General features: G+C 48.2%; 10 protein-coding genes across 10 annotated transcripts, besides 31 other annotated features; all 10 read right to left on the bottom strand.

The window, feature by feature from the left end:
- Nucleotides 1–1,568: a sequence feature (heterozygous, non-Esmeraldo-like haplotype).
- Nucleotides 1–7,377, bottom strand: Tc00.1047053508815.179 (dynein heavy chain, putative; the record flags this gene model as incomplete). Its single annotated transcript, XM_810513.1, has 1 exon — nucleotides 1–7,377. A coding segment is annotated over one exon (7,377 nt), but the record flags the coding sequence as incomplete, so codon positions are not given.
- Nucleotides 1,569–3,363: a sequence feature (haploid, Esmeraldo-like haplotype).
- Nucleotides 3,364–3,630: a sequence feature (haploid, non-Esmeraldo-like haplotype).
- Nucleotides 3,631–25,239: part of a sequence feature (areas merged during assembly that could not be assigned to a particular haplotype. This can correspond to areas where the two haplotypes were merged or to regions with more than two copies in the genome that were merged during assembly.) that runs on past the window's edge.
- Nucleotides 7,576–7,628: a sequence feature (T-rich).
- Nucleotides 7,667–7,695: a microsatellite.
- Nucleotides 7,907–7,951: a microsatellite.
- Nucleotides 8,022–8,114: a sequence feature (A-rich).
- On the bottom strand, nucleotides 8,231–11,992 carry Tc00.1047053508815.170 (protein kinase, putative; the record flags this gene model as incomplete). Its single annotated transcript, XM_810512.1, has 1 exon — nucleotides 8,231–11,992. One exon carries the CDS (start codon nucleotides 11,990–11,992, stop codon nucleotides 8,231–8,233), a length of 3,762 nt encoding a protein of 1,253 aa, XP_815605.1.
- Nucleotides 12,024–12,058: a microsatellite.
- Nucleotides 12,153–12,181: a sequence feature (AT_rich).
- Nucleotides 12,366–12,410: a microsatellite.
- Nucleotides 12,425–12,454: a microsatellite.
- Nucleotides 12,797–12,860: a sequence feature (A-rich).
- Nucleotides 13,007–13,074: a microsatellite.
- Nucleotides 13,098–13,757, bottom strand: Tc00.1047053508815.160 (ER lumen retaining receptor protein, putative; the record flags this gene model as incomplete). Its single annotated transcript, XM_810511.1, has 1 exon — nucleotides 13,098–13,757. The coding sequence occupies one exon, from the start codon at nucleotides 13,755–13,757 to the stop codon at nucleotides 13,098–13,100; it is 660 nt and encodes a 219-aa protein (XP_815604.1).
- Nucleotides 13,902–13,926: a sequence feature (AT_rich).
- Tc00.1047053508815.150 (hypothetical protein, conserved) lies at nucleotides 14,437–14,778 on the bottom strand (the record flags this gene model as incomplete). The annotated part of the gene is made up of 1 exon (XM_810510.1): nucleotides 14,437–14,778. The coding sequence occupies one exon, from the start codon at nucleotides 14,776–14,778 to the stop codon at nucleotides 14,437–14,439; it is 342 nt and encodes a 113-aa protein (XP_815603.1).
- On the bottom strand, nucleotides 14,873–15,841 carry Tc00.1047053508815.140 (protein transport protein sec13, putative; the record flags this gene model as incomplete). The annotated part of the gene is made up of 1 exon (XM_810509.1): nucleotides 14,873–15,841. One exon carries the CDS (start codon nucleotides 15,839–15,841, stop codon nucleotides 14,873–14,875), a length of 969 nt encoding a protein of 322 aa, XP_815602.1.
- Nucleotides 16,055–16,076: a sequence feature (AT_rich).
- Tc00.1047053508815.130 (hypothetical protein, conserved) lies at nucleotides 16,217–17,233 on the bottom strand (the record flags this gene model as incomplete). The annotated part of the gene is made up of 1 exon (XM_810508.1): nucleotides 16,217–17,233. The coding sequence occupies one exon, from the start codon at nucleotides 17,231–17,233 to the stop codon at nucleotides 16,217–16,219; it is 1,017 nt and encodes a 338-aa protein (XP_815601.1).
- Nucleotides 17,627–17,660: a microsatellite.
- Nucleotides 18,023–18,056: a microsatellite.
- On the bottom strand, nucleotides 18,211–18,927 carry Tc00.1047053508815.120 (hypothetical protein, conserved; the record flags this gene model as incomplete). Its single annotated transcript, XM_810507.1, has 1 exon — nucleotides 18,211–18,927. The coding sequence occupies one exon, from the start codon at nucleotides 18,925–18,927 to the stop codon at nucleotides 18,211–18,213; it is 717 nt and encodes a 238-aa protein (XP_815600.1).
- Nucleotides 19,010–19,048: a sequence feature (AT_rich).
- Nucleotides 19,118–19,138: a sequence feature (AT_rich).
- Nucleotides 19,157–19,189: a microsatellite.
- Nucleotides 19,326–19,386: a sequence feature (A-rich).
- Nucleotides 19,506–19,543: a microsatellite.
- Nucleotides 19,612–19,653: a sequence feature (CT-rich).
- Nucleotides 19,875–19,894: a microsatellite.
- Nucleotides 20,718–21,629, bottom strand: Tc00.1047053508815.110 (serine/threonine protein phosphatase catalytic subunit, putative; the record flags this gene model as incomplete). Its single annotated transcript, XM_810506.1, has 1 exon — nucleotides 20,718–21,629. The coding sequence occupies one exon, from the start codon at nucleotides 21,627–21,629 to the stop codon at nucleotides 20,718–20,720; it is 912 nt and encodes a 303-aa protein (XP_815599.1).
- Nucleotides 21,699–21,731: a microsatellite.
- Nucleotides 21,927–21,993: a microsatellite.
- Nucleotides 22,193–22,221: a microsatellite.
- Nucleotides 22,285–22,307: a microsatellite.
- Nucleotides 22,756–22,789: a microsatellite.
- On the bottom strand, nucleotides 22,940–23,980 carry Tc00.1047053508815.100 (hypothetical protein, conserved; the record flags this gene model as incomplete). The annotated part of the gene is made up of 1 exon (XM_810505.1): nucleotides 22,940–23,980. One exon carries the CDS (start codon nucleotides 23,978–23,980, stop codon nucleotides 22,940–22,942), a length of 1,041 nt encoding a protein of 346 aa, XP_815598.1.
- Nucleotides 24,120–24,728, bottom strand: Tc00.1047053508815.90 (hypothetical protein, conserved; the record flags this gene model as incomplete). Its single annotated transcript, XM_810504.1, has 1 exon — nucleotides 24,120–24,728. The coding sequence occupies one exon, from the start codon at nucleotides 24,726–24,728 to the stop codon at nucleotides 24,120–24,122; it is 609 nt and encodes a 202-aa protein (XP_815597.1).
- Nucleotides 25,166–25,239: part of a sequence feature (A-rich) that runs on past the window's edge.

Genomic DNA, 25,239 nt, shown 5'->3' with positions numbered 1-25,239 from the left:
ACCGTTCGGTAAACACAAGACCCTGGAAATGCGACACACGTGCTCAATGGCATCAAGAATAAATACAAGATCCATCACAGTCTCGTTGGCGTCGTGGTAGGCGCTTAGCTGGTCATCAAAAAAAATGGAGAGAGCGTTCATATCACTGATTTGGCGGTAGGATCGCTCCCTTTCCGACATGAAATCCCCAAATATAAGTCTGCCCTCGGGAACCAACGATGTGTACCCACCCTCGTAGCCCAACTGCGTGAGTTCATCATTAAGGAAGGAAATAAACTGTTGCCTGTCCTCTGCGCAGATAAGTCGATCGTAAAAAACACGCTGCATCTCGTGCATCCATTGTTTCACCAGCACCTCTTCGTTCGGCAAACTATTCCCGTCATTTTCAAAAATCATGGGAAAAACCCGCATCACATCACGCATGTTGAAGGAATAATGAACATGGGAAGGCGTCGGCAGGAACGTTTTGCAACAACGCCGAAATATACTCAGCGTCCCCTCAACAAGCTTTGAGGAAAGATCAATGACCTCACTCTTCACACCACGTTGACTAAGACCCCCTTTAAGAATGGTGTTCAAAATGGTGCGCTTTGACACCTCTGACATCTCGGGAAACGACACATAGTTAAGGTAGCGCATGAGACGGTTTGAGACTTGTGTACGGCTGCCACCAGGAGGCCCCATCGCCATGACAAATGACGTGTCAATGATGGCATTCCATCGGATTCCACCTGTAAAGTTGTAGAAACCCCCATGGCCCAACAATTGACGCAGCAGCTCCAATGGCGGCTGGGCACCATAACGCTCCTTTTGAGGTAAATTCGCGTCATCAATGAATACAACAAAGTGTTTACCAATGGGAGCACCAAACACATGTGAGCGACGCTTGTCAAACTTGGACATGAGGGAGTTCTGCAGCACGCCAGCCTTTGTCTGTGGAGAGAAAGTAAAGGTGAGGCCAAGAAACCGGTCGGGTAACCCACCAAGTACAAGATCACTCACAGAGACCGTCTTCCCTGTACCCGTCGGGCCAACAGCTACCACATTCACCTTTTGTGTTAACAAGTGCTGCAGCACATATTTTTGGCGTGTGTTGTCAATCGTGGGCACCATAACGTCCTCAAATTTTGTCATCCGACCAATCTCGCAGGTATCACAGAGATCATCCCAGTGCACCCAACGTGGTTGCTCCTCATCCTCCGGTACGGCGGAGTAAACAAAGCAGTAATCATAGACCAGGCCTTCGGCGGGTAAAGAATCGGCGTGATTGTTCCCTTGAGCCACGGTGCGCAGCATGTCGCTAAATTTCTCCCGACTTCCCTCGTCACACGTGGCACCAAGACTCCATATGACAGACATGAAAAACAATGGGGTGATGCATTTTTCAAGTATCTCCGCACGCTCTGGGCTCATTACGGGTTGTCCAGGCTGCGGTTTGGGCACGGCAAAGGATTGGATGTAGCCGTCCATCACACGGAAGAAGGAGTGAACAAGACCAATGTTTGTTGACGGCACGTATTCTTTTAGATTGGCCCGAATAAACTCGACAAGTTTATCCAAGTATGTATTCGCCAGTTCCGCAAGGTATTCATTTTTGGAGACCATAAATGCTGGAAGGGACGCCTTCCATGTCGCAGCAATGGCACTAGTGGGAACACACGCCGTGGGGTCCATGTAAATCATACCGCAACGTGAGACGGTGGCGGGAGACGCGACGAGAAGGTCCTCCACCTCAAACATCATCGTCATGTCTCGACTCATCTGAATAATTTCCCCCGAGACAAGGCAGAGCTTCTTGTTTTCGTCCAAGACGGTGTTCATAGACTCGATCCAGAGGGCATCAACAGGGCCGTCAAACATAACCCAATGTTTACCCAATTGATTCCCTTCATCACCGTACTTTGCGGCACGGCGGAAGAGAACGCAAAGTACACCATCCCTCCACTCCCCATTCTCGTCATACACTCCATATAACTGATCCATCGTGACAGCTTTAGGGTTACAGATATGGGTGTAGACCTTCATATATTCTCTCGAGCCCAAATCATTCCGCTTACTCTGCATGACCGCACACTCCGACAGAGCCTTTTGTAATGAGGTGTATGCCATCGTCTTTCCACTTCCAGCGGGACCCACTAACATCAATCCATGACGCAGCGTTGTGATATCGTAAAGCTGTAAACACTTACTAATGAAAGTTGGTACGGGTTGCAGTTTATCAGCCGTGACAACTTGACGAAGTACATCCACAACCATTCCATAATCTGTAGATGGAACTTTTGTACCGGGAAACAGATCACTAATAATTCCCTCAAAGAGTACAATATCATCTATGAGAAACTTGGGCACATTGGAGTCACGCAATGCCCGAAGCAACAATAAATCTTCGTCCTCATTTGGATTTTCTCGCTTGTTTAACCCCGCAGCTGAGATGACAGTATTCACGGCACGCATACCAAAGTCATAGTGATCCTGCGAGGAAAGCTGTTCCGAGCTTAGCTTAAATGTCATCACCATCTTCTGTGCGAGACTCCGAGCCTTCTTGTAACCGTATGAAAACAGACGAATCTCACCAATAAGAGCGTAATCTGGCACCATGCACGCCACAGGGCGGAAAAGAACTTTCAAGTTATCCGGCAACTCCGTACGTCCCGCGTAGCCAGGGTTCATCGTGATGAAGACGGCATGCGTGGGATCCACAACCACCTCACTCTCCTCAAATATAATGCGGTACTGCTTCGTCAAGCAGGCCTGTTGAAGATCTGTCACTTGCTGAGCCACAACAGAGAGCACCTCCACATCAATACGGTTAAACTCATCAAAGCAGGCCCACGCGCCAGCCCATGCAAGGCCCTTGAAGAACTTTGCCATCGAGTTACACGTCATACCCTCTTGACAGTTAAATACAACGCACTGTTTTGCAAGAGCCTTGGCCAAGTCTTTTGTTGTCTCCGTCTTACCAGTGCCCGCGGGTCCTGCAGGGGCCCCACCGAGACAAAGCGCCAATGCCCCTGTGAGGGTTAAATAAATGCGATCCGTAAGTGGGGTTACGACAAGGCGGCCTGTATTGCCAAGATATTCTCCACCATACACAAAATGAGCGTCCACCTGCTTGACGTGACACAACTCATCGTCTGGATCAAAGTAAAAACGCAATTGTTTGATCCAATCAAATGAGTGAATGGAACTGACTTCGTTGCGTTTCATCAACTCCACGGTGTCCTTTGCATGCACTTCCACGGTGATGAGAGCTCCCATATTGATTCTCTCTCGTGGTTTAAGCGGTGACTGTATGATGTCCACAAGTTCATCTAACTGAGATTCAAGCAGACGAAAAAATTTCTTAACGCTTCCCTGAACATTCAACCCTTCCTCGCAGCCGTTGGTCCAAAATATCTGCGACACAGCAATGACACACTGCGCAGGCCAGCGCAAAACCCATCGACTTCGCGGTGTCTTGGTATGGTCATAAAATGCCTGCCGCAGCTGGTCATGCACCGCGCTTTTCATCATCTTTTCCACCGACTGCAACCACATCTCCACATTTCCCTCCGGCACGACGGGCCGCACACTTGGTAGGTGTTCCCCCTCTGCGCTAAAAAAGCCACTTATTTGAGTCTTCTCGTTCCACGCCAAGCGGCTAATAAACTCAAACAGTTTACTGATGTGTGCATCAATACGCTTCACCTCCTTGGATTGCGAGAGGATCTCCAGCAGCTCCTCATCAGACAGAAAGTAAAACCGTGGAAAGGTTTGCCGCTTCTCGGCCAAATAATCATTGAGGCCGTGTTGAACCTCCTCTAGGATGCGATTTGACTCACGAAGACTCTCAAGAAGTTTGCTCGTCCCAATGCAAAACTCCAAAACATTTGGTTGGTGATTCACAGTTCCCATAATTCGGCGCCATGTCTTATCCACGCGCTCAAACAATCTAGACAGACGTGGCAACTGCAGTGCGATATCCTCGGAGCTGAAGATGGGCTCTAGATAGCGCCACGAGCGTTGACATTCTAGCCATTGCTCAACAATATCAGAAATGAGATTTAAGGATCGTTCCCAGTCTGTTATTGACTCCTCATAGAATGCCTTAAAAGGAGAAAATTGTAACTGCTGCGTCAAATTCAGGTGCTCATCCAATAACTCCACAATTTCGGAGGCGTCCTTGACAATAAACGTACCGGTGTTTTTGTATGACTCAATAAGAAACATTCTTGTCTCCCACTTGGCACGCATTTCTTTAAGACACTTCTCAATCTGTGCCTCCTTTGCAGCAACCTCGCAGTGGGCAACAATGACATCCTTGTGGTTCAGTAGTGGTTCAATGTCATCAAGCAGTATGATGGTCTCACCCGGTACAAGATTCATATTCAGCTTCTCCGAAAGACCCTTCCAATGTCTCTCCTTCATGCCATGCTGACGCAATGACGTCACCACAGGTACCCACGGCTTAAACTCCTCCACCCTCGAGCGTATTTCCTCCACAATTTTCAGCGTGGCATTTTTATCCTTAAATGTCTTTGAAAGTTGCGTCATCGTTTTAAAGGCATTCGCCACCACACTCTCAATCTCGTCGGGATCCAGTGAGTCGAACGGATCTGCGTGCCAGCGACGATAGCAGTCCTGCCATTGGTATGTCGTCAACCACAAGTCGCTGTATGGCTTGAATTCTTTTTCCAAATCAAAGACATTGCGGTAATCTGTCAGCTTATCACCAAAGAGCCGTTGATCGCTGTTGATGGAGCGGGCCTCCTCAATACACTTTCGGATTTCAATGCTATTCACCTTCACCTCTGCCGCCACCTTCTCAGCCTCGGAGGCATCCGTGTACTTTGAGAAGGTCGCCACAACACGCTGCAATGCATCCACCTTTTTGCTGAAATCCTCACTATACTTCTGAAGCCGTGCGTGTAGCTCCTCTTCCACCTTCTCAAGCTGCTTATTGACCTCCTGTACACGAAGACTCAGCTGCCGTGGCCACGCAATCGCCTCCCATTTTTGCCGCGATTCATCATCACTCAACTCATACTGAAACCCGTCGAGAATATTGTAATACTGCCGCATGTCCTCAATGTCGACGGATAACTCGGAGATACGCTCCGGTAAATTCAAAATAAAATTCTTAAGCTCATACAATTTCTCGGGGTTTTGCGGCTGTTTTTCCACGGTACGCACAATTTTCGTAAATTCTTCCCGAATATATGTGGTCCTGGCTTTGGCCATCTTGCAGATGAGGTCCATGACGAGCTTCGCGAGTTCCTGTTCCTTATTTGCCATAATTTGCCCAAATGAGTGACAGTCGACCACGTAGTTGCCAACTGTGATGTACGCTGGAAGTTTCTGTGCCACAACCTTTTTTGCCTTTAAATGTTGCCGTATTTCCTCCTTCATTTCATCCGTTGTGTGCCCCTGTTGCTCATAGGACGTGATAAACTCCTTCTTATCAAGCCGTATAAGTGGAAGAAGATCATCGTACACTTGTAAATAATCCCGCAGGGGTTGCATGGAGTTTCGCAGTGCGTCCCGCACACGATTTCGCAGCAGAACAACACGTTCCTCTTCCTGCTTCACGGAGTCCAAAAATGGCCCTTCCCCCTCACGCCGCCAAAAGTACTGTGACATGACAAACTTCTCCACCTGTGGAATTGCGTCGGTGCAGTAAATCGCATCATTGAAGAGTTGAATAATGGTCTGCTCAAAGTCCTCAAAGGAGATGGAGTATGTGAAACTCCCATCCCGCTCGGCGAGGTCAATCATAAAAAGTGGCTGCTTCTCCACACAGTCATCGGCGTCACTTCCGGGCCATTTGTTCTCCACATGATTCATGTCAATGACATTCACAGTGAACTCCGAAACCTCCTCAAAAAAAACGGTAAAGTCCTGTAAGGAGGTGTAAACAAGCGCGAACAAAGTGTCCTCCATCATAAACTTGACAGTCGTAAAAAACTTTTTTAGTTTGGACATCTCATAGATTTCCTGCTTCGACTCATGGACATTCAACCATCCCTTACCGGCGGATGTGAAACTTTTCCTGATCACATCACAAATGTTTTCTGTCCACTCCCCTTTGAGGTACTTCGCCATGGAAGACATGTGATCCTCTTGTAACTGTTGAAACTTCGCCAGCTGCATTTGGCGGGCCTTTGGAAGATTAAAGAGACTGCCCTCGAGAACTTTTATACATTCACTCCGCACCCCTGTCAATGCCGTCACAACCTCAGGCTGCGTGTAATACGTTGAAAACGTGAAGGACCGCTCGCGCTCCTCAAAATCAAAGTTTCCAATTGGAATCACAGAATCCCCCTTCCCCTTGTCAGTCCGCTGAATCGCCATATTCGGTCCTCGCACCAACTCCTCTAGGCTCATCTGCGTTGCATTCGCCACCGTACGCAGCAGTACCTCATCACGCTCCATGCGATCCTGCAGAAGAATCCGGTTATGGCTACGCTTCCACGCAAGTGTGAACTCCGCAATTAGTCGCTCCGCCCGCTCCTCAACGTCTGGAAAGACCGCCTTGCTTAGATGTGGCATTCCGGTACCAAGGTGTCGCAAACGCGCACCAAGGCCGCTATCCAGCCCACTCAACCCCTCTAGTGGCATGGCGTCACAGCACAGACGATACCGAATCCACGCCATCGCCTTTTCCCGCTGCTGCTGTGCACTGACCAGACGCTTAACGTAGACAATGGGATCCTCCGCAAGCAGACGAACAAAGAAACGCGGCACAACATCTGGCGTCTCGCCTGGCACGGGGGTCGGGCCCCATAGAACTTTCAGCTCGTTTTTAGCCGCATCCCAGGCAATGACGCGACACGGCCGCATACGAAAATCTTCATTTATAAATTCATATATCCCTTCCGCGGGCAAATAACGACCGTTTTCATTTTCATTCTGGCCCGCAATTTCCATCCACTCGGAAGGATTGCGACAATCATATGAGGTGTCGTCAAAAACCTCCAACGGAAGCTCCTGGCTGTCCTTCTTTGCGAGCTGTTTCAAAGTCAGCCCAGCCACCTCCACAAGCTCCTGAACATCGTGGAACTCATATTGCCTACGTCGTCGCTCAATTTCAATCTTGCGTGGAATGCGGCCACGTTGGTAAGTAAAGGGCACCTGCACTTTGGGTTCAAAGGCTGCCTTGTGTGCATCGGGGAATAGAATGGCCGACTTATTGTATGTCGCACTTATGCCAATAAGTGAGCGGGGTGAGGTAGGATCCCGCCTCTCGGTTGCCTGCTGGTTATCCCGCACAGGGGACATGGCGCCCTTTCGCGAGAGTGTCTCCTCTGAGCGCGTTAGCGAGAACGCCGACAAAGTGGCCTCGCCCTGCGCATTCGTTAGAGAAAACTTCCGATCCGGACGAAGGTGGTGTTCAAGCATCCGCGGTGCCCTGCCTCTGTCTAGGAGGAAAAACGTGACACAATCTTCCAAAAAAAAAAAAAAAAAATAGAACGCAGAGAAAAGATTCTGGAAGGAACACAGAAACACACACACAGACACACGCAAATGTATACAAGCGTCAAAAGTATGTGTGAAGCACAGGGAGGAAGAAAGGATGAGTGGCCACTGCAACGCCAAAAAACAAAAAACAAAAAAAAAAAATATTTAACAAAACAAAACAAGAAAAGACATCGTTAGCAATCATAATAAAAGCAACATACACACGCCAAATAATAATAATAATAATAATAATAATAAATCATTATTTTTTTTCCTTACTTCTTCCGCAGGCCTGGTGACAAAACACACACAAAGAGTCCATTCAGTGGCTCGCACTCCTCTTATCCATTTTCCATAGAAATGACTATAAAAAAAAGAAAGATGACGACCACACACCTACCACAGAGCCTGTAAGGCAAGCAACAGTCGAAAAATCACCAAGAAACCCAAAAAGCCAGTGGGTATATCTCACACGCAAACACAAACACACACACACACGTAAACACAAACACACCTCGTTTCTCCATATCCGATTTTTTCCATTCTTAGGGTATGCGTATATTCGTTAGTGGAACTGATAGACATCTCTTCTTTCTTTTTCTTTTTTTTTTCCTTTTTCTTATTCTTCCGTACGACTGTTATCCTTTTACCTCTCATTGTTTTTCTTTTTATTTTTTCCCCCTCCCCCACATCCATTTCCACCTTTCGTACCATGTGGGTCTCACAACCTAAGCAACCCCCTTCTTATTGCTGTTATGTATGCATGTGTGTGTTCGCATCGGGTCCTCTCGTTCTAGCCGCCAATGAACTCCATGAATGCTACGGCCTCCGAATACAGTTCCCTGTCAGGGTCCTCCTCGCGCACTATGGCCTTCAGTGCAGCCAAGAGCCACTCCGAAAGCTTCTGCACGTGCCGCTTACGGACGCGCTCCCAAATGTAACGCAAAGCGCGAAGAACATAAAGCACTGCGGTGGGGTTGTCACGTGTGTTGGAGATAATTTCCCGCACAAGGGTTAAACTCTCCGTCGTCATGAGATCTTGCTGCGCTGCTGGAGACAGTTGAACAAAGTGATAAACGCATGCAGCGGCATTTCCAGCAGCTGAACGCACCGGTGAGTCGCAGAGGGGCAACCACAATGTTTCCATGCCGTGCTGGGGAAGAAGAAGGAGGCACTGCTGCGCCATGCGAGAGCTCGTGTTGTTCACAGCGTGCTTTAAGAAAAAGACAGAGAGCTCACAACATGGCTCCAAGAGGTGATCGAGCTCCTTCGCCACGGCCATCGTCAACGTCTTTAAAAGAACCGCCGTGAAAAACTCTTGTGCTGCCAAATAATCCATGATCTCCGCCGCCCGCTCCGTTTGCAATGCAAGTAGCAACAGCAGCTGCAGCGGCACGGAAAGATCGCTTTGCTTCGACCGCAGCATGTATTGCACCAAATCACCCACCAACTCCACTGTGGCAATGTTGGCAAACGCCTTGGACCTCCGCTCGCCGCAAGTTGCAAGCAAACGTAGGGCGAGAATGGGAATGGGTTCGCTTTCCTTCAGTAACTCGGGGAGAGAGGCGGCAACAGTCTGCATCAAATGATCCAACTTCTCCGCTTCCGCAATCCTCTCCTCGCGCACAAGACCCGACCCGTCAACAAGCGGTGCAACAAATGCACTTAGAGTCCGCAGAGCCGAAAAGCGACGTTCAATGTTTGACCCCCCAAGCATGTGTATATACAGCGGAAACAGCTCGTTCACCACAGCACGGCGGTGTTTCAAAACACGTTCACTGTTCTGTGTGAGAAGTCCCACCACCCTGTTAAATTCCTCTTCATATGTGACATAAACTGGCGAAGACATCACCTTCTCCAGACATGTACCCAGGCTAACAAAGACACTATCACTTAGCTCCACCATCATGCCAAGATTCCGAGCACTCAAGACGTTGCATACCGCATCCAAAATGGTGGAGGTAGTACCAGATGGTGCCCCCTTCGCGACTGCCACTAACTGTGCCTCTAAAAATACACCCAAGTAACTCGCCAAACAGGCTGCACATCGCTGTACATATGAGTCTTTGTCCCGCAGAACACCATCAATGCAACCAATGAGTTTATTCGATGACAGTCGCAACAGCAATTTCCCATCCATGCATCCCAGTAGAACAATTAGCAACAACATCTTACCTTTAATGGCGACAGATGCACGTTCGCAGACCCCACAAAGCCCACTAACAACCGCCTCCGCAACGCCACTAATGCTCTCTATGATTTTTTTCCCCTTTTCTTGCGCAAGACTGGAGCTGGAAAAGATATTTATCGTGTCCTTTCCCCACCGTTCCATAATGGGGTTCCGTATTGCCACTAGACTCTTCACAAGTGCCATGTTCAAAAATGTCAGTAATGACTGTGCTGTTTTTGGCGCCGTTACTTCTGCGATTACCTCACCATAATACTTCACCTTGAGGTGTGGCGACTCCATAACTACCGGCATAAGATCCTCCTTAATTATAGCCAACTTCAGTGCCGCGCACGCCGCACTTGATCGCATGTGTTCGCTGCGGATCGATGCGGGTGGAAGCGCATAAACAGTCAGCAGTGCAGTCACTACCTCCTTTTTTGCAAAGACATCGAGGGCGACGCCATGATCACTCACCGACGCCAAATTTTCAATTGCCTTCACAGCGTAGTGCCTCAACACATCATCCGCATCTTTCAACACTGAAAGATATAATTGAAGAGTGGCGTTAGCATTTATTCCCCACACATTCCGGTCACGTTCCCGTTGGACCGCAATGTAAATGAGCAGCTCCCCCAGACATGCTGTAAGCTTACGCTTCACCCGTGGACTATCCTCCTCGCCGTACACCTCAATGATGGAGGAGAAAATATTCGCCTTGGCAAGATCGGTATGAATAAAAGTAGCATGGCGCACAAGGATGCTCATAATAGAGGCAGCCGTGGCCCGATAGTTCGACGGCGCATTCCGCTGTGAAACCATCTTGAGACAAAGCATCATGATTGAACTATTCACAATGAAATTCGCAATCGCTGCATCCGTGCAGACATCCTCAAAATAGCAGAGAACATTTAATTTCTCCTCATGACTTAGCGAAGAGGAAGAAAGCGTTCGGTAAATCATTTTGATAAAGTCGGACTGCTGTTGTTCTGTAAACGTCTTTATTTCAGCCTTTGCGGGAGGTTCAAATCCCATCTTCTCTGAATCATATTTTTGCTCAACAAACCGCTCGATGCGACTATTCATTACAAGAGGACGAATATGCGCGTCTGACGTGTGCGCCATTAACTCATCCAAGTGTAAGTTCTCCAACCCATTCATCACGATCGACACCTCCGCATTGCTGACGGCGTTGATGGTGGCGTTTTGGTCACAGTTGGCCGCCGTGTGGCTGTCGTTCGCCGTTTCACCGCGGAAAGACTCTTTTTTGCGTAGAAACTGAGAGTTTGTGGCATCTAAAGCAGCGCCTGTTGGCCCCGCCCTCAGTCTTCGTCCGTCTTTCTGGCCATCCACACGAGATGCAGCGACACCACCCTCTGTCGTTGCGTCAGTGACTGCACTGTGATCCTGTAAGTCTATTTCCTCCGTTACTGCGGGACATTTGGAAGGCCCTCCTTCGCTGGCGGATTGGGAAACCGTGTAATTGCGCTTTGCACTCTCTACTGCCCATTCCACGTGTCTCCTCAGCTCCTCTCCAGACATGGGCCAGTCACCACTGGCCCACGCGACAGCCATCCTTTGTCTCCTCTCAAAGGCAGGCTGGGGAGGAAAAGGAGCAGTGGGAAGTTGTAACCTTCCCTGCCAGAAATCGTGTGTCACAATATCACCCCATGTCGCACGTCGTATTGGATCTTTTACCAGAAGAGACTCCAACAAGCTATTGAGTTCATCTGACAGAGCCTCATGAGGACAAAATGGCTCCGACATGATGTTTCTAATAAGTGACGCAAGGTCTGAGCCGTTAAACGGCGGTTTACCGGTGCCAAACTCATACAAGAGGCAACCCAAAGACCAAAGGTCAGAGGCTATGGATGGCATGCCATCTTTTGTAAATAGTTCCGGCGCCATGTAAAGCGGAGTGCCCACAGTTCCAGCGCCACGTATGGTGTTAAAGTCGCACGACAAGCCAAAGTCGTAAAACCGCATTGTCATGGTGGAGTCCATCAAAATGTTGGACGGTTTTAAATCCCCATACACGACACCGCGTGAGTGAATGTACATAAGGCCCTCCGCGATGTCTGTGCCAAACATCTGCACTGCCTGCCTAGAAATTCGACTGTCAAGGTTCAACACCTGCCGCATGTCCCCGCCAGTGCATAACTCCGTGATGACCCACAAGTGATTGTTGGTTTCGTACCAATTGTGAAACTTGATGATACATCGGTGCTCGGCTGCGCGAAGAAATCGTACGTTTGTAAGCACGCGTTGTCTCCGGGATTTGTCGATGGAAGAGATTGCATAGTACTCAATCGTCTTCTTTCGGCGCCCTTTGTAGACGATACTAAACCGCCCTTTACCCACCTCATCGTAAATCTGGTAGTTGTTCATTCCTTGGCCACCACCAGCAGCCCACGGCCTACAGCGGCAGCGGCAGCAGAAGCAGCAGCAGCAGCAATAATCTACCTCTTCTTGTGTTCCTTTTCGCAGTTATAGTTAAAGGGGAGTGGGACTCCGCCGGATATCCTCCTCAGCCGTGCATGCAATCGTGAAATAAAAAAAAATAATAATAATAAAAATGCATCAATCGTGAATGACATGGACAGCGCCACTCCATCCGTCTGGCCATGAGCCTCCCTCCTCCCATGCACACACACACAGAGAGAGAAAGACAGCGAAACACAGACACAGAGAGATACAGGCAGACACGGTTAATCCTTTGGCTCTGGCACAGCCATGAACAGGAGGCAGCGTGATGCGAAATACACGCACACACACACACACGCACACACACACACACACACACACAGAGGAGACACATTCAAAAAAAAAAAAAAAGGAAGAAAGAAAAAAGGTGCCATTGTCAATGCACATCAGTCAAAATTTTCTTCGCTCCCCCCACCCACCCACTCACTACCTTTATCTCACCATGCAGCAATTTCTACCGTCAGACAACTCTATCCCACTCTTTCTCCCACCGCATGCACTTTTCCCTCACGCACGGAAACAAAGAGAAACCGACAGATTGACTGCAACTCCTACTGTGAGCACGCGCGGTGTCCATCAACAGGAATCGTCGCGGTGGTGTTTGGTTGCAAGTAATTTCCCCTCTCAGTCATAAAATTCTTCTTCTACGCACACTCATATCATTACGCACCTGCATCCCCCCTCAAATTAACCGTGTCTTTTAAAGGCTTGTTTGTTTGTTTGTTTTTTTTCTGTTTTATCTGCTTTTCTTCCTGTTGTTGTTTTTGTTGTTTCCCCTTCAATCATTCATTCACCCTTTCATTCCGTTATCGCAGCTCCGTTCCTTGTTTCCTTCTTCTCCCCACGTAAGTGTGGGTGTGTGTGCGCGGCATCACCTTCCGCAATCACTCACTCCCACACCCGCCCAAGTGACAGCCAACATACATACATACATACATTTATACATTTATATATATATATATATATACATGTATGTATGTATGTATCCCCCTAACTTCTTGCGCCACGCCTACCGTGCAAGATCATAACGCTGCTTCGCTCGTCGCACGACCTGTGTGAGGTAATGGTAGAAAAAGTCGACGTAGAGTACAGTCTGCAGCACTCCCGCGGATACAGAAACAACGTTCACGCGGTCAAGAACCAAGTACCGATGGATCCAGTGAAGTAAATAAAAAAATCGATACGCCCCCATGGCTGCCAAGTAGTGGGACGTGAGTGCTTCATAGCGCTCAGTGTATTCGAGTAAAAATATCTGAGGCAAAATGGCTACAGCCTCCAAATACTGCGAAAAGGCCCACAAGAAATCCATCAGCCATCCTCCGCGGGGTTTGCCGTGGAAAAGAAGTGCAAGTACAATGCAAGGAACGATGAGGTAACGAATACGAAACGTGTCATTCTCGTGATCGTACGTAGCCTTCCACGGGCTCTTGTTACGCATGAGGTAGCAGATGTGCCACGACGTTGTTAAGAAGAAGATTTTCATCAACGTATTGTACAGGGACAGAAACGAAGTGAACAGGTCGAGATAGCGTGTAGTGAAGACAAGCGCAAAAAGAAATTGTGTCTTGAGAGACAACCCAGCCGCCGACCGCTGCCGCAGCATCTTCCCTAACAGAATAATGATGGCAAGCAGGTGCAGCATGTCACCAAATGTCCTTAAATAGTTCATCGTTTCCCCTCACCCACCCTACGCCTTGGGCCCTGCTGCGCGACTTGAGATGAAACACACACACACAATAAATAAATAAAAACTCCTTTTGGAGAAAGAAATTTCGCCCAGCTATTCTTCCATTTGCAGCACACAAAGAGAGAGAAAATAATAATAATAATAAAAAAAAGAAAAGGGAAATGTATAGATGTGCACATGTGTATAAATACATATGTATATATCTTTAAATCAATGCAGCGAAAGACTTGCGATTTTTCACTTACAGCGGCATTTACGACGCTCCAGTGGGTGCATTGGCCCACAGTCACCGCCCCCGTCCCCTTTTCTCAGTACTCCCCCTCCAGAAGCAGGGAGGTGCATGCATGCGTGTGTGTGCCTGAGAAAATAGAAACGCACTCAACACAAGCCCCAGACACACATAAATTCTTCTCCCCCCCCCCCCCAAAAAAAAAAAAAAAGACGAAATCAGCGTGGAGCAGATAAATATTTGTTCATGCTCTTTCGCTGTTTTCATTCCATCATTTTTTTTCGGCTGTGGAGGACGCCTCCCTTTCTTTCCCACCAGCCGCAGAGAGTATCGGGCATACTTGACCCCTCTTTCCTCTCGCTGCTCCCTCCCGTGCCCCACGTGCGCGGCCACAACAATAACGATGCGCAGCGGCTGGCCAAGATGCGGGGTTCATTCCTTCTTGATATTTCGTGTGGGCACAAGCAGTGGATTCATCTGCGCCATGTAGATGAGAACCCACGACAGCCAGCAGCAGAAGGCGGCAGTAAAGCAGAGGATGCGGACAAGCTCCACTTGACTCTTCGCCCACAACGGTGCACTTAGCGCACCAAGACTCCCGACGGCAACAAAAAAAAGCGTCCCAAGAAAGATACCCATTCTACACCTCGCTAATAACACTTGTAAGCGGCTAGCACACCGCAAAAGCAACAGGGGGGGGGAGAAGAATATTGTCAAGAAGAAAGAGGCACAAATAATTTTAGGAAAGAAAAAAAAAGTGGAGAGTGGAAACATTGCTCAACAAAAGGCCGCCAAAAATAAGAACAAAAGACATCCCTGTTTTACTTCACAGAGAGTGAAAGACGCCCATACAAATAGATTCAGAGAACTAATTCCCCGACGGTAGTAGTTCGCAGGCCCGCTCCCACCCCTGCGACGAAGCACACTCTTGCCACATGCTGGCCGTCCCATTCGCACACGACACAAGCAGAAATGTGCCGACAAGCGACCAAGAGAGTTTTGTCACACCATCCTCCTGCTGCGGCAGTACCATGCGGTTCCATTCCCCACGCGCCGATCCGTCCTGTGACCAAACCACCACAAACCCTTCGTCCGACCCAGCTGCAATGTACGTAAAAGGCATGCCCACGCCAGGAGCCCACGCCACCTCTCGCCAAGACGCCTCCACCTCGAGCGGGAGTTCTTGTGGTCTCCATTCTTCGCCGCACAGAGTCCAGACGGTCACACTTCTATCGCCTCCGCATGTGACAATTCGTGGCGGGGCGAGAGGCATGCCAGCTGGCGGGTGCGCTCCACTCGCCGTCGATTCGCTTTCCAGTGGCGCCATAAGAAGCATGCCAGGGGGCAACGAGGGCGCCCACGACAAGGAGGAGCAGCCATTCGGGTGGGCTGTGAACTCCGTGTGGCTCCACTGCTGATCTTTTCCAACGAATATCATAACTGACCCACTTGCACAGCCAACAGCGAACATCTTCCCATACTCATGCGGTGCCCACGCCACGCACCAGGGAACGGACGCAAGAGTCGTAAAGTATACCTTCGCCCAGCCTTTTGCATTACCAAAGTCGCTCCAGAGAATCACCTGAAAGTCCTCCCCGCACGAGAGCAGCGTCGACGCATAATGCGCAGGTGGTGCCCAAGAGACACTCACAACGGTTCCCGTATGACCCTCCAACACGGCCAACAGATCCCATTTATCGGGCGACTCGTTATTTATGGCAAAGATGCGAATCACGCCATCCTCACCGCACGATGCGAGTCGCTTTCCGGCAGCGTCCACAGCAGTATCCGTAACGGGCGCCGAGTGTCCCGTATCAAATACCGCATCCAATTGCATTTTTCTAAGCCTCTTATGGGACGCAAATATAGTTTACTAAAGATATAGATATATAATGGTATATACGGGGGGAAATGAGAAACCAGAAGCGACGCTGCTCATGCAAACAAAGCCAGTTATAATATTAATCCCGACAAAAAAAAACAACTGCATCGTTGGCTTCACAATGGGTCAAAAAGAAAAAAAAAAAAAAGGGAATGTTTCGCCAAACCCAATAAAAAAAAATAAATAAAAAGGCATCAACTATACACACCACATACATATTATATTAGGGCAACAACAACCCTTCTCTTAGTCACACAGAGAGAAACAGACAAACGTAAAAGAATCATATTTTTGCTCCTGATTCCATCTTCTTTTAACCCCCCTCTAATATCATGACACCGTAAGTGACTTCTGTTGCAACCTCATCGCAGCATCCCACCGTCGTCTCGCCAAAATAACATACTTCTGCATTTGTACCCAACCACGGCCATATGTGTGCCAAACTCCCACGTCCAAGCCCACTAAGGCTGCAAAAACAACAACGGCAGCAATCACCGACCAAAAAAACTGATACGCAGGAATCAACATGCCCTCCAAAAGCCGCCACATTCCTTTAAAGACAAAATAGCACGGAATACACAGTAAAAGTAAAAACAGCCCGTAGTGCAAAAGCACATAATCGCATGAAAATGTAACAAGCGCAATATTGTGTTTACACCGTGAAAACTGTGTTGCCTCATGCCAATCCGCAAGGTAAACCCGTGTAGCCTTCACACAGATGAGTTTTGGGTGCATCTCAATGAGTGTGTTGAGAGACTGAACAGACAATTCATTCTTCCATTTACGTGGTGGATCATCCAAAGAAAATGCATCCAAAACGTCCACGTTTTTGCACGCCATCACCACCCGATGAATTGCTGTCGCATCGTCCCATCCCTCCAACGTGAGCGTGCGGAGCTGTGTGCACCTCTGCAAGTAGGGCACCAGATACAACGCCATTGGCTGGCAAAAACGAGAAAGATAAAGATATTCAACACCAGGATTCCAACGAAACAGTGGTTCCATCAACTTTGCATCCAAGGCATCAAAAGGCTCCGTGTTACAGGATGCAGGTACGATAATGCTCTTACACCCCCTTTCTGAACCAAACACCCAAATCCCACGGGAGCGGCTACGGTGAGAAGGAAGAAAGTACGCTGTGTTCACGATACAAGTAGACTGCTCTGGAAAGCCAAAAAGTGACGGATGCAACGCAGCATAACCAAGAATCGCCTGGAGATCCTTCAGGCTCCACCGGTGCAGCGGCATAACGCGGAAAAAGCCGCGGTAGATGGGCAGGTGTCTTCTCAGCGTCCGACGTTCCGAAAAAGGATTAAAGAACTTCGGCCGCCAGACCCGCGGCTCCATGGCATGACTGCTCGTCGTTGCATAAAAAAGGGAGAGAGAAAAGGAAATGTAAAACAAAAAGGTAAATAAAAGGCAACAGCACACCGCCGTAAATGTCCTAAATGAAAGAAAACAACCAACAGTCGCAGACGCAGCAACATTCGAAGAAGTAAATGTACACACAAAAAGCCGCACAAAAACTAAACCAATTCAGCTCAAATTTGGGCAGCCGCACGCTCAATTGCCCGCAAACACTCCATCACGTACGTACCGCTTCAAAGAAGCAAATGGCAAGAGACAATAATAATAAAACATGCACCCCCTCCCCCGCAGCGGAGCATCTCGATCCTGTGGCTGCCACAAGCACATTTTGATCAACAACACGACGTGGCACACACAAACAAAGGTAGAAAGTAATAATAATAATAATAATAATAATAATAATAATGCAAAAAAGCAAACGCAAACACACAAATATTGTTAAACCCTTTTCCGGTAACATTTTTCCCAAGTGTCTGCACCATTCGTTAGACGGCCCTCGTCACAAGCTCCTGGGAGGCAAAAAAAAAAAAAAAAAAAGAACGGCTACAGCCCGTTGCCGTGGTGCCAAGGTGCCAGGGAGTTCCAGTAGACTGTGAAGAACAATTTTCTCCCGCAGCCCTTCCCGCCCCCCTCACGGGAATTCAAAAGTTTGCCAGTAAGTGCCCCGAATTTTGAGCATACGCATCATCAACAGTAAGCAAAGCCTCCCAAAGAAATGGGAGCTCCCGCCTTCGTCCATAAAGCTGCACTATACAGATAAGAAGGGTGAAGAGAAAAAAAAAGAAAAAAGCAAAAAAAAAAAGTTCTCAACGGTAATCCTGTTCACGCATACTCTTCATCGACTTGATTAACGTAACTTTGCTTCACACACTCACGCACAAACAGCTAAAAATAATAATAATAATCGTTTTCGTTATTGGGGTTCACTTTCTTTTTTAGGTGAAAGAAAGGGGATTTTACTCGATCCCGTCGACATCAGCAGAGCCCAAGAGCCTTGTAGGATCCTCGTCTTTTGCTTGTGGGGTAATTTTTGCCTCCGCGTGGTGTGAAGTCTCCTCAGGAGAAAGGTCTTCACAAAGCTGGTGAACAGGGGTAGTGTGCAGACAGCTGCTGCCCGCCAGCGTCGCTGTCGGTGCCGATGCCGGTGCCGGTGGAGGGTCATCTCCCTTATCCACAAGACTCACAGTCCCTCTTGTGCAACTTTCAATTTCGTCATCGTACCCAAGCAACAGCGTTTCCATCGCCTCATACTTCTTTCCGTAGATCAGTTGGATGGGTTTTTTCCCAAACACGTTCCGTGCGGACGCATGCCACCCCCACTCCAATAGCCTTCGAGCCGCCTCGAGTTGGTTGTTGAGGGCGGCAAAATGCAGGGCCGTGTTACCCTCGTGATTCGGCACGTCCGGGGATGGACCAAACTCCATGAGCATCTCCAAAATTCCAATGTGGCCATTCGCTGCCGCGAGATGAACCGCCGTTCGTCCCTGTTCATCCTTCGCTCCAATGAGTGAGGGAGTGGCGGAGAGATACGCCAACAGCAACTTCGCATCATCACCGTCGTTGTAGCGGGCGCAATCAAAAAAAGCCTCGGTGATGGTTGTCGCCTCGCGATGATAATTGTCCTCCTCCACGGCCGTTGCCCCTGACATGATTGCGACGTCAGAGGAAAGCATCAACACAGCCGCGGAACAATGAAACTCAAGTCCGCAAAGTAGGGGTACAAAAGAAAAGAACTACGGCACCACGGGATGGAAGAAAAATAAAATAAAAAATAAAAAAAATTCTTTTTTTTTTGTTTTTTGGTGTAGTCGAGATGCGCAAAGCGACCAACACAGAGAGCAAACAAACAAACAAACCCCTCCCAAAAAATAAAAATAAAAATTTGTTTCATCTTAAAAACCGACACGCACACACACACACACACAAACACACACATAGAAAGGAATAAGAAAAAGAAAAAAAGAAAAGATCTCACAAATGTACGTAGAAAAAAGAGGGGTGTCAAAAAAACCCCCACACAAGCAGTACAGCCTTCATATCCCTTATGTATATGTATATGTTTACGCCCTTATTTTCTCTTTTTCGTTCTTTGTTTTTTTTTCCTTTCTTCTTTTTTTTTTTTCTTCTTTTTTGCTTCGTCTTATTTGGTTACTCTTCTACGTATGCATTTAGACAACTAGCTACAGCTTTGATCTTAATTGCAAGCGGGGGGGGGGAGAGAAAAGCCCAGGAGTTCAGGTCTTCGCGCCTAACACACAGACAGAAACACAGAAACACACACACACACGCTGCCAAAAATAAGGCAGGGAAGAATGCGAAAGAGAGGAAAAGAAGATGTGTGAGTGACCACACAACAGAAAAAAAAAAAAAAAAAAGAGAGAGAGAAAGATAGAAAGAAAAAGGGCTGGATGAGAAACGCAGCACGCGTGCCCCCCTCAATGCCGCCTGGAAAAATGAAGGAGACCGGTTGTGGTTCCCCCACTTTGCAAAGAATGGCTGGAAACCACACGAGGGACAAAAAAAAAGGGAAGGAGGAGGAGCACACACACAAACGAGGAACCAGAAGAACAAAACTTCCCGCACGTGAAAAGCAAAAAAAAAAAAAAAACATCTTGTCAGCCACACACACACACACACACAGAGAGAGAGACTAGAGTTGCAATCTGTGGGAGACTGACACGAAGAAGAGGAGACATCTCCTAGAAAAAGGAGTTAACAAAAAAGCCACCGTAAAGACGCACAAAAAATGGGCAACAAAAAGGAAAAGAAAAAGAGAAAAATTGAAAAAAGAAAGTGATCTATTTGTGAACATTCAACAGTAAATTGATGCGCGTTGGGGGGAACCATATATAAATGAACGTGCATGGACAATATCTCTGTTCTCTCACCGCTGATATCATAACTCATGCCGTTCTTGTTGATGTTGATAAAATTGCGACACATTTCCTTCTCAGGACTAATCTCCCTATCCTTTTCCCTTTTTTCTATTTACTTTCGCCTGTGTCTTCGCTTCATTTCCGCCCCTTCCATTTCTTCAACTGTTTCGCTATGTTTGTTTCCTTGTCTCACTCCAAGCCCGGTATTCACCATCCCCTCCCCCCTTCTATCCGCGCACCAACATAACGCCGCCTCCTCCTTCTCACCTTCCGGGTACTCCCGTTATGTTCTCCTTCCCCCCTCTCTATAAACCGCATGTCCCTCCCCTCTTCTCCCTCCTTTGCATCGTTCCCCTGTTTCCTCTCCTCGCCATTTCGCACACGCCTTCATTCGCCTCCTCCATGCTCTATTTACCTCTTCTCTTTGCTCCCTTGGCTTTCCCCTCCCTATCAGGAGTCATTCGCTTCCTCTGCCTCATTCTTACTTCGTCCGGTTCACTGCCTTTACCTCCATTTTTTTTTTCTTATTTTCCCCCTCTCCAGCTCCCGCTCTCGTCCGGATCATTTCCGCAGCATCTTCCCTAATCCTACTGGTAGAACTTTGGCTTCTTCACCGATGGTTTCAGGATCTGGAATGAGCAGAGAAGGTCCGCGTCCACCGACATGACCGCACCACTGTTATCAAACTCATTACAATAGTTGGGAGCGGAAAAAATTGTAATGAGTTGCCGTTTCGCAAAGAATTGATAGCCATCCTCCACTACTTGATGTGCACGAACGATAAGATCAAACTCATGCTTCCGAAGGAATTTCTCTACGATATCTTGACCAAATGTATAAGAGACACCACGGTCATTCTCGCCCCAGCCAGAAAGGCCTTCCTCAGGGTCTGACCACAGAAGGTCACAGATGAGACCAGCGTCAGTGACATCGCAAGGTCGTGCAATTCTCTTGATCTGATCCATCGTCTGCAGCTCGGGAGAGAGACCACCGTGACAGCAAAATATCTTGTCATCAATAATGCAGGCAACAGGGAGACAGTTAAAAGTGTCTGTGAAGGCTTTCCAGAGGCGAATGTTGTACCGCCGTTTGCATTCGTCAAAAAACCCATAAATGCGATTAATGCTGGCGCACTCATGATTGCCGCGAAGCAGAAAAAAGTTCTCCGGAAATTTCACCTTGAATGCAAGCACAAGACAGATGGTTTCCAGCCCTTGTTTCCCGCGGTCTACATAGTCGCCAAGAAAGAGATAGTTGGCGGAGGGTGGAAAGCCGCCATTGTCAAACAGGCGGAGAAGATCGTAATATTGTCCGTGGATATCCCCGCAGATTTTAATGGGAGCCTCAAGCTCCAAAAGAGCAGGCTGCGCCAAAAGGATCTCTCGGCTTCGTAGTGCAAGATTTTTAACATCATTCTCTGCTAAATTAACTTGTTTCCCCGGCTTCGACACGCGGACGCCCAACAGTTTGTCAATGATGGCATCCACGTCTAGAGACATAGCAAACGTCCGTATGTCCCCCCCTTTAGTGTGATGTGCCTTCCTGCCAACTCCAGTGTTTGCTGATTAATATATGTATATGTATAAATATAGATATATATAAAAAAATTTTCTCTTCTTGTTTCGACTGGTTTGAGTCGTCCTGCTGGTTCCCCCTTCTCGCTTGGTTTCCCCTCGCTGTTGTTGTGTGCCTACGCTCCTTCCTCTCCCCTCTCAGTCACTCTTGCACACACTGAGACAGAGAGAAAACACACGCACCGCCGACTCTCTCCTCCTCTTCCTTCCTCTGTTAGTCCCTTTGTTTTTTTTTTGTTTGTTTGTTTGTTTGTTTGTTTTTGTTTTTTGTGTGTTTGTTTGTTTGTTTTTTCCTCCCTTTTTTTTTACTTTTTTTATTTTTTAGCTCCTTCACTCCAGCCTTCACAACGTGAAGCCAAAAAGACGCTTCCAACACACGCACACCAACAATGCGGCGACTGTTTCACGCTTCCTGTTTTTCGGTAGCTTTTGTTGGCTCGATTTGTTCTTTTTTCTACCTTTCCCCTCCTTCTCCCCCTGACTCCTTTTTGTTGTTGCTGTTGTTGTTGGCGTTGTTAATCCCTCCCCTAATACAAATAAAGCAACTGGCAGAAAAAAAATACTTGCGTTATTTCCCCTCCACACACACACACACACACACACTTCTTTTCTCAGCCTATGCTTGTTTGTTCGTGGGACGAAGATACAGCAAAATAACTCCCTTTCGTTGCAAACACAACACCACCAATCAAAGAAAAGAAATTGCTACGTGGACTACGCAAGAAAGACCTGCCAACCGCAGAAGAATGACAAGAGAGAGATCGAGAATATGTGTGGTGTCATGAGATTCACTTTAGGCAAATGCCGAGAAAATCATAAAGGTAATATTGAACACACAAGTATCCCCCATTGTCTCCTTCTTGCTACTGTGGGAGGGGATTGCATCTCTTTCCCCCTTCCTCTCTCCACTCTTGTGAGTCCGTGCGTGGCAGTTGATGTTTCTCCCCTCCCCCGAGCATCGTGAGACACATCCCCCGTTGCGTGTGAAGAGACTTCTCAGGCACAGTACAGAAGGAAAAAAAAAAACACAGAAACAAGCACATGACGCAACAAAAAAAAAAAAAAAGGGAAAAGGAAAAAAAAAAGGTTGGGGCATTGATCCGCCACGCTCTGTCGCAGACACTCCCTCTCTCCCCCCAGTACCAATCGCCCACACATATGCACACTCGGGTTGAGAGACACGGGAAGAAAGGGTGGGCGAAAGGCCCATTTGCTCCCTTCAACATTTAGCCCAACTAAACAATTTCACTCACGCCGCCTATCTCCTCTCTACCCTCCTCGTCGCTCATGTCACCCGTGACGCAGCGCTCCAGCGTAACGGCAGAGGTTCCATGTAAACTCACTGCGAAACGCAGCGGCGGTGTGGGCGCAGGCCACTCGGTCTCGTAAGTCTTCACGGTGCCGCATAAGAACGTAATTTTTGCCGTGAGGCCGGGCGAAAACGACACATGCACGGTGATAATGTCATGGCTTTTGAAGCCCGTCCCTGACACGTACGTCTTCTCGGTCTCAAAGCATTGCACGAGTTCACCTGTGTTGCAGTATGCAACGGAATGTGGTTGGCCTTGTAGCGGCTCATTTTCAAACGGCTTCTCAGTGCCGATTAGACCAATTGACACCAGCTCACACTTGTCAACGCGCAAAACCAAAATGGACTTACCTCTCGTAGGTAATGGCTCATTGCCACAAATGCCGAGGATGTTCTCCGTGCTGAATAACGTGCTATCTTTCGAAACGCCTGGCCCACTCACAAAGCGCCACCGCGCTGGAGGATCGATCAAAGCGCGGAGTTTTTCAATGCGGTAAAACTCAGCATCCTCCGCCAAGAAGACGATTTTTTCGGTGGCAAGCGGCAGTTCATAGCCACGCAGATAATTTACAATGTGCCTAAAGTTCTCTGGGTCACGGTCCACAAATGGATTGCCGTTGGCGTCACGGGGGAGACCCGCAAAGTCATTACTGACCCACTCCGACAACAGCGACGGCTCCGAGCACAGTGTGCTTGCCAAGGTCGTGATGCAGCTACCGCCCACATTGATGCAAACACGCATGTCCCCGCGTGAGGAAGGGGCTGATGAGGATTGTTCACCAGATCCAGCGCCGTGGGTCCCCCCGGGCTCTCGCTCCCTCGCCAATCGGCCATCATCGCGTCCCTTCCGGAGTCGTTTCAAAGGAGCTTCTCCCTCCATATGCCTCACTTTTTCCTTCCGTGCTGCAAAAAAGCACGAAATTAAACATAAATAAAAAAAAAGGATGTGTGGTATTCCAGTACGCATGGAAAAAAGCAATTAAATAAATGAAATTGTATGGATGTACTTATGTGCAACCAAATAAAATAATAAAAACACGTTTCAGCGGTGGCTATTTCTGTGTGACTGTCAATAGGCAAGCAGTTCCTAGAGATTGCTTTGCATTCTAAAAATCATCTGCCAACTGCAGGCAATCCTCATCATTGTCAAAACCGGAAGGAATTAAAGAATCTTTAGGCAGGGTGGTAGCGGCTACGGATGTGACAGGGCCAAGACATATTTCGTGTGGCGTCTCGTGGAATACCTCCTGCAACGTATCTTGGCACATGTTAGACACATATTCCTCCCCTTGAGGTGGGAGCTCCGTAAACGGAGACGCCGACGATGTAAAACCAACAGCATGACTTTGGCTACTCTCGGGTGGTCCTTCCGGTAGCATGAGGGCGGCGAGGTGCTCCAAGCAAACAATTAACACCGGTCGCATCAAACTGGATGTGACAAGCACAGTCACATCACGGAGAAGGAGCAGTGCCCCTGCGGTCAAGACGTCGGGGTAACGGCTCGATACAGCACCGTGAATGGCGCAGTGTACCGTGCCCGTTGCATCCCGCAGCAGCACCGTACAATCCTGCGCAGATTCCGCCACGATCGTCTCCAGAAGACCACCGCAACATGCCACTTTCTGTGATGTGGGGAGCGTGCCAACCTGGCACAGCGATGTCAACGTGAGCCCCCTCGTCGATGCTTCCCGTTGGAGCAGCAACTGCGAATCCATACGCAGCACACCTGAGTCCTGCACCTGAGGGCGGGGCCCACCAACTCTTCTTTTTTATTTCGTCTTTTCTTCCTTCTCCTCGTCGCCCCTTGCCGTGCGGCCCACGACAAACCAGAAAAGGCCACGGACAGGGCTAATGAATGCTCAATGAGCACAAAACAAACAAACAAAAAAACGATAAATACAAAGACAAATACCTCCACCATCATCACCACCGCCACGCGGGGCGGTAGCTAAAAGAAGAAAGAACAAAAGTATGCGAGAGCCTTTGTTTTCCTCCGCGTCCTTCTTCTGCGGCAGTTTTTGTTCCTGTTTTTCTTCATGCAGGGCGGGTGAATCCAAAATCAAAGCCTGAGATGGATCCCCTCTCGCACTCTCCGCCCAAACAATACGCCCTCCGCACACCCCAAAAAAAGGAAAAAAAATTGGAGAAGGACCTGTCCTTTTTTTTTCTTTTTCTTTTTATTTTTCTTCCGTCCCTTCCTTTTTCTTCTTCACTTTGGTTTGTTTT

This window comes from Trypanosoma cruzi, genomic scaffold, assembly GCF_000209065.1.
Source record: "Trypanosoma cruzi strain CL Brener 1047053517069 genomic scaffold, whole genome shotgun sequence".
NCBI lineage: Eukaryota > Euglenozoa > Kinetoplastea > Trypanosomatida > Trypanosomatidae > Trypanosoma > Trypanosoma cruzi.
This window is presented reverse-complemented; position numbering and strand designations above follow the sequence as displayed.